The 13,927-nt window shown below is 32.8% G+C and overlaps 1 protein-coding gene across 2 annotated transcripts in view; it reads left to right on the top strand.

The window, feature by feature from the left end:
• The window catches only part of RICTOR (RPTOR independent companion of MTOR complex 2), a 99,614-nt gene that overhangs the window by 43,605 nt on the left and 42,082 nt on the right, over nt 1-13,927 (top strand). For both annotated transcript variants that reach the window (XM_053914465.1, XM_053914457.1), the window contains exons 7-9: nt 4,011-4,137; nt 7,116-7,285; nt 12,510-12,577. In XM_053914465.1, the coding sequence (XP_053770440.1) occupies nt 4,011-4,137; nt 7,116-7,285; nt 12,510-12,577 (365 nt within the window). The remainder of the gene's footprint in view (nt 1-4,010; nt 4,138-7,115; nt 7,286-12,509; nt 12,578-13,927) is intronic.

Here is a 13,927-nt window from a genome sequence, read left to right as displayed (position 1 = left end):
TTCAATTTTATAAAATGTTTTGTATCCATTACAGTTTATAAAACAGCCAATCAAAGTAAATAGATTCTTGTAAACAATTTGCTAATGCCATAACAAAAATACACTCTATTGTGTTATATTTTGAAGTTCATAGTAATTTGTGGCAGATACCATTTGTGAATCCAAGAGCAGGAAAATTACTTGTACCTGGTGGTAGAATACAGGTCAGAGGAAGAGTTGTGGCATGGGGATCCTCCTTGGTTTAACTAAAAGCAGTTAAAAGGGCTGTTTTCAGCACTTAGCTATTGTATCAACATAGGGGTACCTAAGTTCTTTTGAATTGGTGACTTAGCTGTATTAACAGCCATGGGATCACTGGGTCATAAGGCGAAGGAGGGCAAAGGGGAAAAATTGGGACAACTTTAATAGAGTAACAATTTTTAAAAAGATAAAAAAATAAAAGCAGTTAAAGGGAAAGCACACTTGCTGAATTAACAGTGTCCTCTATTGGCCAGAGGAACTATAATTTCATTAGTACTTTTAACAACCAAAGCAAACCTTTCTTTTTTTCATTAACATCTTGGCAACTGAGCTAATAGAAATTAATGATAATAATATAACTGCTGGGTCACTGACGGTTTTTTGTATGCATTCAAAAAGTTAAAAATTTTTCTGTAAATTTTTTTCTTCTATATTTTATAAAAAAGTAAAAATATTTGTTGCTTTAGGTTAACTTGTTCTATGAGTAATTAAAGAATACTCTTGTTACTTTTCTTTCTCTTTCACTTACTTCAATCATTTGGAACATTTTTGTTTTATTTATTTTTTTCTTTTTAAATACCTGTCTTTTTCCCCTGTCATTCCAGTCCAAGCAATCTTCCTGATTTTATTTCTGTAATTATCTATACAGTTTTTCACTGGCCAACTTTTGCTTTTTGTTATCCTGTTTAAATTCTAAGTCGTCATTTTCCTCATCTCTCATTTCTTTATCCATGTAACAAGAGGTTAATATATCAGTTTCTTTTGTTTGGTTTTTTACAATTGAAAAGAGATTCATTTAGGGAAATTATTTGCTCTTGACTCATAGCAAGATACTGCCAGATCCAGCGCAAGAACTTAGTTCTTTGAATTTCCAAACCTGTATTGACCCACAACTGTTTTTGTTATTAAGCACAATCTGCTTACCTTGGCCTGCAGAGCCAACTTTTGGTCCAACCAATTATGACCTGTCTCATTATGCCATCATTTCATTCATGTAGACTAGTTTCCTATACCACTATTATGATCATTATTTCTTTTCTACTCTTTTCATTTTTTTATTATTTTTATTTGTGTATTTGTTATTGTTCAATTACAGTTGTCTGCATTTACCACCTACGACTCCCTCCGACCCCAGCCATCCCCACCTCGCTCCCTTTCATTTTTATGTTTTCTACAGTATATTCATTTCAGTCTCAGCTCAGATTTCAGATACTCCCCTTAGAGATCTCTGTCTTTCTAATTCCTTTATAGCAGCTTACAAATTATTACCTACTCATGATCTTTAATTTAATTTATTGGGTTGGCCAAAAGACACATTTTTCATTTTCACCAATAACTTTATTGATTTGGATATTTTGAGTGTGTCGGCTGCCTCCCGCTATTGGTTTCTAGTGGTTAGAGGCCAGGGGTGCTGCTAAACATCTCCGAAAGCCTAAGACAACCCCACAGCAAAGAATTATTGGCTAAAATGTCAGTAGTACCAAAAACCTGTGCAAACCACTTCTGATACATTCAGTCACTCACAGTACCTTCTGCATACACTGCAAAAATCTGTTTTTGCATTTCAGTTGCGTTTTTACCTTTCTTGAAATAATAAAGCATAATATGCCGAAAATGTTGCGTATTTTCTTCCATCATCAATATTATACTGGCTGCACAAAAACCAGTGTGATGAGTTTTTTTTAATGCACACTGATATGACAGCTGTCACAGTACAGTCTAACAAAATTGCTTCAAATGAAGTTAAAGACAACTAAGCGCTAGTAGAGTCATCTTATGGGAAAAAAAAAAACAACGAACTTTTTGGCCAACCCAATATATTTGTCCTGTCATGCCTAAAAAGATGATTAAACTTTTATTACTGTAGAGATAAATTCTGTGACTTTTTTTATTGAGTACTCAATGATATGAGAAAAGTATTTTCTGATTTGCACAGAATTTAAGTTGCTTTGCATATATTTCCCGCAAAAAGAGATTTCATTTGTAAAAAAAATTGAATTACAGGTATCCTTTTTCATAACACTTGAGCTTTATAAAGTAGGATTTTATACTTTAAATTCTAGAAAGCATCTGGTAATACACATCCATTTTTACAAATGAGCAAACAAAAGCACTGTGAAGATTGATTCGGCCAAGATAACTGTTTACTAATTGAGATTTAGCTCTGAAAGCCTTTTGACCTGATTTCTTAGCCAGCTCTTTTCAGAATACATTTTGTTTTATTTTGGGGAGATTTTTCTTATAAGTTCCTTATAACCATAATAGTAGATCAATAAGTATTAAAATACAAATTAATATTATAAGTGTTAGAATTTTCTCATACAGAAAGATCAGTTTTCTATACCTCCTTTTCCTTTCTTTCATTCTCCAACATTTTTGATTAGTCGAAAATACTGATTCAGAAATTAATGTGAAAACTTTTGTCAATTCTATAGTTACTGGAAATCTATTTTATGGTTGTATATCCTATTATTTTATTTGAACTTTGTAATATTAACATAATGCTACTTAAACAACATAAACTATTTTTAAGTACTGTAGCCAATACAGGTCTTTCCTTTGGCCCTTTATAGGAATTAACTGGATATCTTTAATTTAGTTGTATTACATCTGCTGATTGTTTCATAGCAAAAGTCTTAACTTTTCAACAGGATTATAAATCCAACAACATCCAGGACAGGATGTTAATTATCCCTAATACTTTATCACCACCCAAATAGAAGAAAACATTTTCTTCTTACTTCCCATTTCAGGGACATATTTTGCAATACTTCATCCACCAAATAGTCTTTATTTATTAAATAGTTCATTAACTACACAATTTGTTTTCTTTGTGTTTTGCAAACTGAAGATATATGTATGTTACCTGTTTTCAGTTTTCCAAATGTGTTATTGCTAATTAAACTTTTCATTTGAAGTGAAATTCATCCAAAGTTTATTATCATATATATACTATTTCTGTCATAATTTTTTGAAATATTAAAAGAGGTTATAGATTATTAAGTTTGCCTTTGGTATAGCAATAAGTGATGGTTAGAGAAAGGGAGATATTAGGCATTTATTACAGAAAAGTGAGAAAGGAGGAGGGACAAATCAATGAGTGATCAGGGAGAGAGTAGACATAATGAAGTAAATGGATATATTGGGAAGAAAGCCAGAAATGTAATAGTATAGTAGTATGTTGACAGCTGTTGTCCCCAGTAATTTACTTTGTCTAGATATTGAGAAGTTGTTCAAAATATAGATTTTCTTCCAGAGGAGCTTAGAATTTCAGAAATGTTACATCTTGCTGGTCAACTAATTTATGGTCTGGACTATTAGGGGGGAAAAGCCAAAACATTTTGGCTTAGTAATAGTAACATCAGTTACATCTATTATTATTTATATTAATTCTTTGAAACGTTTACATGAAGTAGAAGATTAAAATTGATGCCTGAATCTTATAAATACTCTAGGACACATGTGGCAAACACAAGGCCCGCAGGCCGAATCCAGCCCTCCACCTGTTTTATCCGACCCGGCACCTTGTTTCTACCCAGCGGCAGTGCTGAGCTCTCATGTAACTGTTACGGAGTAGTTAAATTTATACAGTTGTAAAATTACATTTGGCCCTTTGAAGGCAACTGTGAGGCTGATGTGATGTGGCTCCCGGTGAAAATGAGTTTGACACCCCTGTTCTATGGTCTTAAAAATCTCAATTCAGACAAAGCAGGTTTTAAAAATATATTTTGAAGTAAGTAACTTCTTTTTCTGATTTCTCCCTGTTACAGATGATTACTGTGAATGCTTCCTTGTTTCCTAGCTCCCTGGCCAACTCATTAATAGCAGTTGGAAATGATGGACTTCAAGAAAGAGACAGAATGGTCCGAGCATGCATTGCTATTATCTGTGAACTAGGTTAGAATTTTCTTTGAGTAATGAAAACACAGTATTTTAGAAAATATGTGTAACATTTCTTAATGCCTTTAATACATGAATTCTTTAGTTATTGGTACAAAGATATGAGAAAGTAGGACATTCCTGATAGGGGAGTAGAGGACTTGCTGTTTAACAAATAATTTCAAAATGACCTTGAAACAATGAATTTTAGCATTTTCCTCATCATGAAATTTAGTATATTGGAATTATCCAAATTTTGGTAATTGCAGTAAAATCTCTTAAATTCTGACAGTCAGACAGAATAGCTAACTATTCTATATCATGATGTAGGTTAAAAACAATAAACAGTCCAGTATATATTTTAACAAAAAGGAATTCTGAATGCAAAAGTATTAAAGAGATAAATGGGAAAAACAGGAAAAAATGGAAGAGGAATTTTGAATTACAAAGGAAATCAGATTTTAGCAGCTACAGATTATATTATAAGGAGGCAAGAAAACATACTATAGTGCCAGAACAAAGGAAAAATAAATGTAACAAACATGATAAGTAAATAACTTACTTGTATGCAGATCAATAGGAAAAATAAATAATCCTCAAATGCATGGCTAATCAACATATTTTAAAAGTTCAACCTCACTTACAACCAAAGATATGTATTTTAAATAAGAAGATAATATTTTTTTGCCACTAAAAGTAGAAGTGGTATAGGCTACATTGACTCTTGATGTAATAAATGAATTAATAACAAAATTTTTAACCAAAACAAAAGAGCTGACCATCAAGGATTTAGAATACTGTCCACAATACCTGTTCATTTAGAGCCTAAGTGAAATTTATTAAGGAAGTTTTGAAAATAAAAATTTGACGACATACTAATCTGTGAGATGCCTAGAAAGTTATACTCAGAGTTAATTTATCATAAAATGCTTTTATAATTAAGCAAAAAGTAATGAATATAAGTGAATATACCCACGAAATAGAAAAAGAAGGGAAAAATCAATTATTAGGTAAGCAGGGGGAAGGAACATTGAAATTGAGTCTTAATTAGAGAACAAGATAGATTATTTAACCAGCGTTAATTGGAAAAACAAAAAATGATATGTAGATACGCAAACATACATAATATTTGAAAACTGCCAAGGTTAGAGAAACAAAAGGTTAATTTAGAAATAAAGAGAACATAATAGGAGTTTTTAAATTATGGAATAGTTTTTATAAATATCTGGAAATGTTGCTGAAGTGAATGGATTTTTAGAGAAAAGTTAATATCCAGTTGACTCAAAATGATATAAAACATGATAATCAAAAGTCATTGAAGTACTTTATAAAATAATTGCCTCCAAAAAGACTCATCTAGGTAGTTTTGTCTTAAAAAGAAATTTCTTCAAGGCACAAATAATTCCTATATAGTGTAAATTGAGAGTGCAAAAATATGGAAACCTACCAATTTTTAATAAAACTAGCATCTATCTACATATACCCACAAATACACATATACTCACATACCTATACAGAAATATAAAGTAAAATAATTAGAAGGCTACTTGGATGACATTCTAGAATATTTATCTAAAATCAGTACTTCTTAATCGTGGATCTGTATAAATACTACATCTATTTAGCTCTTAATGTTGTTTAAAAACTTCTAGCCAGCTTAGTAAGACAAAGTAATAAATTTACATACTGGAAAGAAGACACTCTTACATTGTAGATGATGTATCTTGGAGACTCTGAATCACCTGAAAAACAAAACTTAAGTGTTTAGTACATTGAAACGTGAAAATGCAGGTTTGGTAGATTTACTTTGTGTTACAGCAATAACCAGTAAATCTAACAGAAAAAAACCATACTATTTCCAAAGTAGAAAATAAAACTATGTATAACAAATAAACTTAGTAAGAAATGTGTATGACTTATGTGTGTGTTTGGGGAGTACTTTTCACTTTCTGAATTTGTCCACTTGATTCTCAAGAAGGCACAGGTAATCTATATGTGTAGAAATGAGAACATCGGTTACCTTTGTGGTGGAGGGGAACTGATTAAACAGTGGTCTGAGGGAACTTCTAGTTTGATGAAGGTTCTGTACTTTGAGGTATTGGTTACAAGGGTATAGATAATTTTTCAAAAGCTTTTGAACTGTAATCATAAAGGTCTGTTCATTTTACTATATTTAGTTATACTTCAGTTTATTAAAAATCAGAAAAGAAACCTAATTCTATAATTCAACTAGAATTAGCAGGAGAGATCCAACTGTGAAAACATTTTTGAAAAATTTAAATGGATTGGAAAGGAATATATTTTTTTCTAATATATTTTAAGAAAACTATTCTAGTTATGTTAAGAGAGAGAAAAAAACTGTTCTGCTGGTTATGAAGAGATAGAAAAATGAAAATGAAGAGCTGGCAGACCCTGACATATAGGAAACTTTAGTATATCAAAAGTATAAAAATCAGTTTGTGAAGCATGCTGTGATAATTGATTAAACATTTAAAAAAATTTTGTTTGTCATACTAAGCCGAACTGAATTTTCTGACAGATTGAAAACTGAAATGTTCATCATGAACTCATTAAAACACATGCATTTCTGCACGCATACAACAAAGTGCCTTGTCTTTGAAATAAAGGAGTTTCTACGCTTAAAATCTGATTTTAAAGTCTAAAGTAAAATGTAAATTGGATAAAAGATTTGAAACAAATAGAGGGCTACTAGTCTCATATAAAAAGTCTTTGCAATTCATGGGAAAGAAGAACCATTTCAGTAAAATAGGAATAAAGGATATGGGAAAAAATCAGAGACATAAAGAAGAGTTTGGGGAAGTATATTCGGTGACTCTTATTAGATACATTTTATCCACATGCCCTTTTCAATGTCCTTGACTAGAAAGATTTTCAAGTCAGAGAGGAAATTGTTTTAAAATAAAACCCCAGATTTCTGATTATATTTTATTTATTATCCCCTATATAATATATTAAGTTTTTCTTTTTTATTTTAGCACTTCAGAATCCAGAGGTGGTGGCCCTTCGAGGTGGACTAAACACCATCTTGAAAAATGTGATCGATTGCCAGTTAAGTCGAATAAATGAGGCCCTCATTACTACAATTTTGCACCTCCTTAATCATCCAAAGACCCGGAAATATGTGCGAGCTGATGTAGAATTAGAGGTAGGAACTTTAATATTCTTTTCTAGTTTTAAAATACAACTTTAAATACAAACTCTTACTTTGAAATTTTAAAGTTAGTAGATGCAGCACAGCATTATCAGATAAACCTAAATTTTCTAAGACTGGCTTATTCCCAGCAATATTTTATTGCTCATTCAGTTTGGACTGAATGGAAAAATACTATTCTCAAAATATTTCCTCATTGTGTAAAGTTTAGTTTATTTTTTTAACAATGAAAATTTTACTAAGCAAATTAAAGCATAAGTAAGGTTCAATAGGCATTTACCTATTTATTTAAGAAGACTTTCTTTTTAAAGGCGTTAGCGTGTTGTGTGTAAACATCCCCTGCTAATTATATGCTGTTGCTTTATTAAAGCGTGCTAAAAGTCTTTGAACTTGGAAGTACTTGTTAGCAAATAATGACCATGCGTACTTGAAAGAAATAGAATCCATATATATCCTTTTTAAAATTTTTTTACTAATTCATTGTTTTTTCTAGTTAGTCTAAAATAATACATACTCTTTTAAAAGTACATAGTGAAGGTTGGAACAGAATTATCACAAACTATATTCTTATAATTTATTTGTGTACAGGTACTATATTGTTATTCATTACAAATCCTGAACTCTGGATTTGTTTGTATTTGGGTTGAAATTATGCAAGGTATAAAAGATTTATTTTCCCTAGTTTGTCTTTCTAAGTTATTTTATATAAAACTTGTGTTAAATGTTATAATTCTGCTTTTATTAGGGCTATTAGAAATACTTGAGATTATAACATTGACATCAGTCTATATCGTACTAACAAATTTAAGTACAATATTCCTCTTAATCTGTGATTTTAAATACATTATTCTTGGTAATCCAATGGGAATAAACTGGTATTTTTCATATTTTACTGTATGTTTAGGTTTGTTTTATCAAGTAGAAAAACTAGAATTTTAAAATTGGTGAGATGATTACAGTGAAAGAAGGTAATATATGTAGGCCTGTTTTTTGTTCCTGTATAATTGTTCAGCAGATTAAAAAGCCTTTATGTAAGTGAAAAATTTTCAAATAGTATATTAGATGTTTAAGTACATGCCTAAATCTTTGCTTATATCTTGTTCTTTAAAACCACAAAAATTAGTTCTTTTTTTCCTTACTAAGATCCCTTGAGAATAGCAAAGCAATTGAGATCATATACAGATCTGGTTTTGACTTTTTTGTATGATCTGCTAGCTTTATGCTTTGGGGCTAGTTATTAGCCTCTTATTTATTTATTTATTTATTTCCTCACCCAAGGACACTTTCTTGTTGCTTCTTAGGATGGGAGAGAGAAAAACATCAATGTGAGAGAGAAGCATCGATTGATTGCCTCCCATAGGTGCTCAGACGGTGGGGAGGGGTGGGGGGTCGAGCCCACAACCTAGATATGTGGTCTGAGCAGGGATCAAACCTGCAACTCTGTGGTTACAGGATGGTACTCCAACGAACTGAGCCACACCGGCCAGGGCTCAGCCTCTCTTGGACCCATTTTTTCCCTCAGTAAGGTGAAGGTCGTGGTTTTTATCTTAAAGAGCTGTTGTGAAGAATGAGCACTATGATAGTAATGGTGGTAGTAGTATTTAGTAGAAGCAGCAGTAGTAGCAGTAATAGCAGCAGCTGACACTAATGTAAAGCCTTTAATTAATTGGGCAGTATTTCTTGGTGCTTTTTATATATTCTGATATACATAAAATATTTTATTTAGTAACTGGCACATAATAAATATTCAAATACTGGTTGCCTTGGATATTACTCAGTATCATCATCTTCTACTTTATCATCCTCTTCTTCATTGTAGAATCTGCTCTTAAGACAATATCATTCTCATTTTTATTATATTTTATCAATTTCATTCTAAATTGATAATTGGTTCTCTTTTCTACATACAGAGGAACCATTTCCAGTGCTCCTGTCTGTTATTGGGCCCACATCTCCTTCCTATTAGAAGTCTTTTACAAAATTTTCCTTGGCTTCTATTTATATTACATGTAATATGTTTACATGTTACAGAAAAAGAAATATAGATTTAATATAATAATGTTAATAGAGTAGAAACTCTATAAAGGTTGTAAATTAATTGTAATTTTACAGTAAATTTAAAAAACATTTATTAAACTAGCACTTCAGAGTGGGATAGGGTAGTTCCTAACATGTGCTGTGGAAAACTGGAAAAGCTGGATAATGATGGAAACATGTATTTCAAGCAGTGTAGAGCTGTGAAAGCGATAAAGACCAGAAGGAGTGAAGCTTATTTATGTATTTATTTATTTTATTGTTGACATTGTTGCAGATGGGAGTGAAGTTGTAAGGAAGGAAGGTACTTGGAGAGTTTCCCTGAAGATCTACAGATGCCCTTGGGGGCACTTGCAGATTTCGGGAACACGCTAGAGGCTGAGAATGTGACCTAGGCCTAGGTAGAAGACCAGAGTGTTTGGCAGTCCTGGAGGTTATGGCATGATAAGGCATGACAAGGCTAGAGATGTGTAAAGTTCCTAGGCCAAGTCTGACTTATCCCCCTAGACATTGGCTGAAATGAGCGTCTCTGCAGGATAGAGGCTACAGTGTCAAACCCTGAGGACAGCACAGGGGAATATGCTGCAGTCTCCATGCACAGGATGCAAAGGCCTCCCAGGAGGAGGGGCCATGGGCAAAAGGGTAAAGGTCTTTAAAGAAGTAGTGAATTCACACTGATTATGCAATTGCTTTTTTCCCCTTGGTCCACTTACCAATTAAACTATCATTAGTAGCTGAAAATCCACATAAGCTTTTGCTGGGATCAGAACTGGAGGAGCATTTAGCAATAGTGTGTGGTACTAAAGTGACAAAATTGGGTATCTCATAGCTGATTTCCTGCTTGTGACATTCCCTAAAATCTGAAGCTATCATAGTTGGATAGCTAAAGATCTTAGTTCAAAACTTATGAAGTAAAGAAAACAAATCCAGTTAGCACCAAGGAGAAAAATACTTGTTAAGCTCTCCATTGAAAGCACTGAAGGGCTGTACTTTAGGAAAGGAAAACCAAAATGTACTCTGTCTTATCAAAATTGTAACATAGTCTCAACCTAACTTGGTGATCAGAAAAGATAATCGGTTAGCCTCCTTCACCTACTGAACAGCGGAAAACGTAAACCATCTGATGGAGATAACATCACTTGGATTATATAATTCCATGTCTGACATTCAATCAGGAATTTGATGGAGTGTCATACAAAAAGATAAAGTCTATATGACAGAAAACCCAAACAAAAAATATTGTGTAGACATACTCCCAAAGGTGATCCAGAATGTTACAGTTAGAGGGAAAGGACTTTAAAACAACTATTCATTTGTTTAAAAAAAATGGAGGAAAAGAGGAAGAAAATAGAGGAGATAATGGAGAATTTCACCAGATAATTATAATATACAAAATAAGTCAAATGGAAATTCTAGTACTGGAAAACGTAATACCTGAAATTCTGTACTCAATGAAGTTAAAAATTCATTTTGGGCAAGAAGATACCATTAGTAAACTGGAAGAAAAGTCAGTAAAAATATTCAGAGTAAGGCACAGTGTGGGAAAAGAAAGCGACAGAACGAAAGGGATAAAACAGTTGTCTTTGGAGAAGAGACACAAAATAGGGAGAAGCAAATATCCAGAGTCAATGACCAAAACTTTTGTTTCTAAAACTGATGAAACTTCACTTCCATGTTTGCAAAGCTCAGAAAACTCCAAATGAGGTAATACAAAGAAAACAATATGTAGGCACATTATGGTAACATTGTCAAAAACCAAGACCAATAAAAATCTTAAGAGCAGCTTTAGAAAAAAAGACATTACTTTCAAAGGGAGCAAGTCTGACAGCTCATTTCCCTACAGAATTAATGGAAACCAGAAGACAGTAGAATGGAATCTCTAGAGCGATGAAAGAAAATAATGCCAAAATAATGCTCACAGAAAATAACTTTCCAAAACAAAGGTAAAATAAAGATTTTTCAGACTAAAGACCCAAGGGGATATAAAGAAACAGTACTCTTGGGTAGCTTTCCTGTGTGTCATGGGAGGCACTGAGCCCTGTTGCCAACAGCTAGCACATTGTGAGTAAACTGTCTTGAAGCAGATCCTCCAGCTCCCGTCAAACCTTCAGAATACTCCTGCCCTGATCAACATTTGAAGCTTATGGGGGACCCTGAGTTGTAACTGCAGAGCTAAGCCTCTCTCACACTCCTGAGTCACAGAGACCATTTATAAAATAAGGCAGGCACAAAGAAAGGCTAGAGGGAGTCCTCAGTCAAAAGGAATATGATCTAAATAAATGTAGGAAGGAATGAAAAATGCCAGAAAAAGTACATATATGACCACATATTTTTAAAAATACTGATTGTCAAAAGCAGTATTAGTTATGTCTTCCATATTTTAAATTGAGTTTAAAATTAAAATTCCGACTACAATAATGCAGTAGTCAGTGGCGGATATTAGCAAATGAGAGAGTGGTTAAAGCTCTAAAATAAGTGAGTGTAGCAAGGTTGCTGAATATGGGGCAATACACAAAAAATAGCTTGGATCTGTTTATACTAGCAACAAGAGGAGAATGTAACTTATAAAATAAAACCATTTCAATAACATTCAAAAGTGGGCAAAACTAAGTCATAATGTTAGAGGTCAGGATAGTAATCCTGGGGTTGGTAGTGACTTGTGGGTACCAAGGGGGGAGTAAATAGGTTTTGAGGCAGCCGGTGTTTTTTTCATCTGGTGCTGGGTACAGGAGAGTACTTAGTTTGAGAACATCCATCAAGTTGTACATTTATGTTTTTTTTTTTAATTTTTTTTAATTTTTATTGTTATTCAATTACAGTTGTATGCCTTTTCTCCCCATCCCTCCACCCCACCCCAGCTGAACCCACCTCCCTCACCCACCTCCACCCTCCCCCCCCCGGTTTTGTCCATGTGTCCTTTACAGTAGTTCCTGTTACATTTATGTTTTGTGCATTGTTTTTTATATGTGTATGTGTGTTAATCTCAATTTAAAATTTTAAAAATTCAATTTCTATATTTAAAAAATCACTCAAGTGTGTTTCTTGATGATGAGTTTGAAGAAATAAGTCTCAAACAGTTTACCCAATTAAAGATACAGAGAAGTGGAATTAATTTTAACTTGTTACAGAAAGAATGCATTTTACAATAAGGACACTTATTTTTTTCTGCTTTTTTTTTTATTAGCGAATTTTAGCACCCTATACTGATTTTCACTACAGACATAGTCCAGATACAGCTGAAGGACAGCTCAAGTAAGTATCATTTGTTCTAGTAATTTAAAAGGTGATGTGTATGTTGCTATTAAAGTTTTAAATTTGCCCGATTGCATGTAGAGTCCGGGCAGAGTGAGTTTGCGTAAGTTTACTATTTCATGGAATTATGTTGTAAGTCTCTAATAATATAATTGTGGTTTTAAAAAATTAAAAGTAAATTTTGAGAAATTTAAAGATTAATTTTATATTTAAAAATATAAATTAGGCTGCAGTAGAAACCTAGGTCTTTGGTTTTTTATTTATATATTTTTAATATACTTACATTGAGAAACTAAAAGAATAAAATAACAAGGATAGAATGAAGGGCTACTTTAATTAACAAAGTGAGTAAACAGAAAGATAGCATAGGTAGAATTTTGAGAGTAAGGTTAAAAGGGAAGTAAAAGGATATAGAGTAAAGATTATTTTCTAAAAATGAGGCAGGATAATTTTCAGAGTCTTTTGGGAGAGTAAAAGCACATAGTTCATTAGATACTCTGAGATAGCTTTTTAATTAAATTCATTAGACATCAAATAATATACTGTGAAGATTTTGCAAGTGACACAATTCGTATAAATATGCTATAAGGTGTTTTTCTGGTAGGATTGTTGGTTGCAGATATACTTATCTTGATAGTAAATATTAAAATTACTAAGTTATAGAACATTGTGAAATAGGGATATTTTTGTTGTTTTTCATTTTCCCCTTGAATTAAAAAAAGTGGTTGTATCTTTCATCATCTCCATCACAGTGGACTCCTCACATTCTAACATATCATGACCTGAGCTAAGAAATCAAAATAGATGTTCTCTGCATTGAAGTTAAGAACAATCTAACAATAGCCAGAGGTCGGGGGAGAGGGGGCGGATAGTGGGGAGAAGGGTTTTCAGAAACTACTATAAAGGACACACGGACAAAACCAAGGGGGAGGGTGGAAGCAGGGGAGGGAGGTGGGTTTGGCTGGGGTGGGGTAGGGGGTGGGGAGACAATGCAGACAAGTGTAATTGAACAACAAAATAATTAAAAAAAAATAGATGTTCTCTGTTTAAGACTTCTCAAACCTATTTCTGCTAAGTTAATGTATTGAGGGTTTTTTAAACTCCTTTCTTGGCTCTTTCCTATGATACTTGGATATTCTCTATTGATGCAGAGCATACATATTTTCTCTTGTTGCATGACAAATTACTACAAATGTAGTGCATTAAAATAACATCATTTTATTAGCTCCCAATTCAATAGCTCAGAAGTCTGGTATGGCTGTTGTCTGGAGGTTGTGGGGAGAAATCCATTTTCAACCTCATTCAGGGTGTTGGCAGCATTTACTTTTTTGCTGTTATACAACTTAGGAC

The sequence above is a fragment of the Desmodus rotundus genome, chromosome 1 (assembly GCF_022682495.2).
Source record: "Desmodus rotundus isolate HL8 chromosome 1, HLdesRot8A.1, whole genome shotgun sequence".
Classification (NCBI taxonomy): domain Eukaryota; kingdom Metazoa; phylum Chordata; class Mammalia; order Chiroptera; family Phyllostomidae; genus Desmodus; species Desmodus rotundus.
This window is presented reverse-complemented; position numbering and strand designations above follow the sequence as displayed.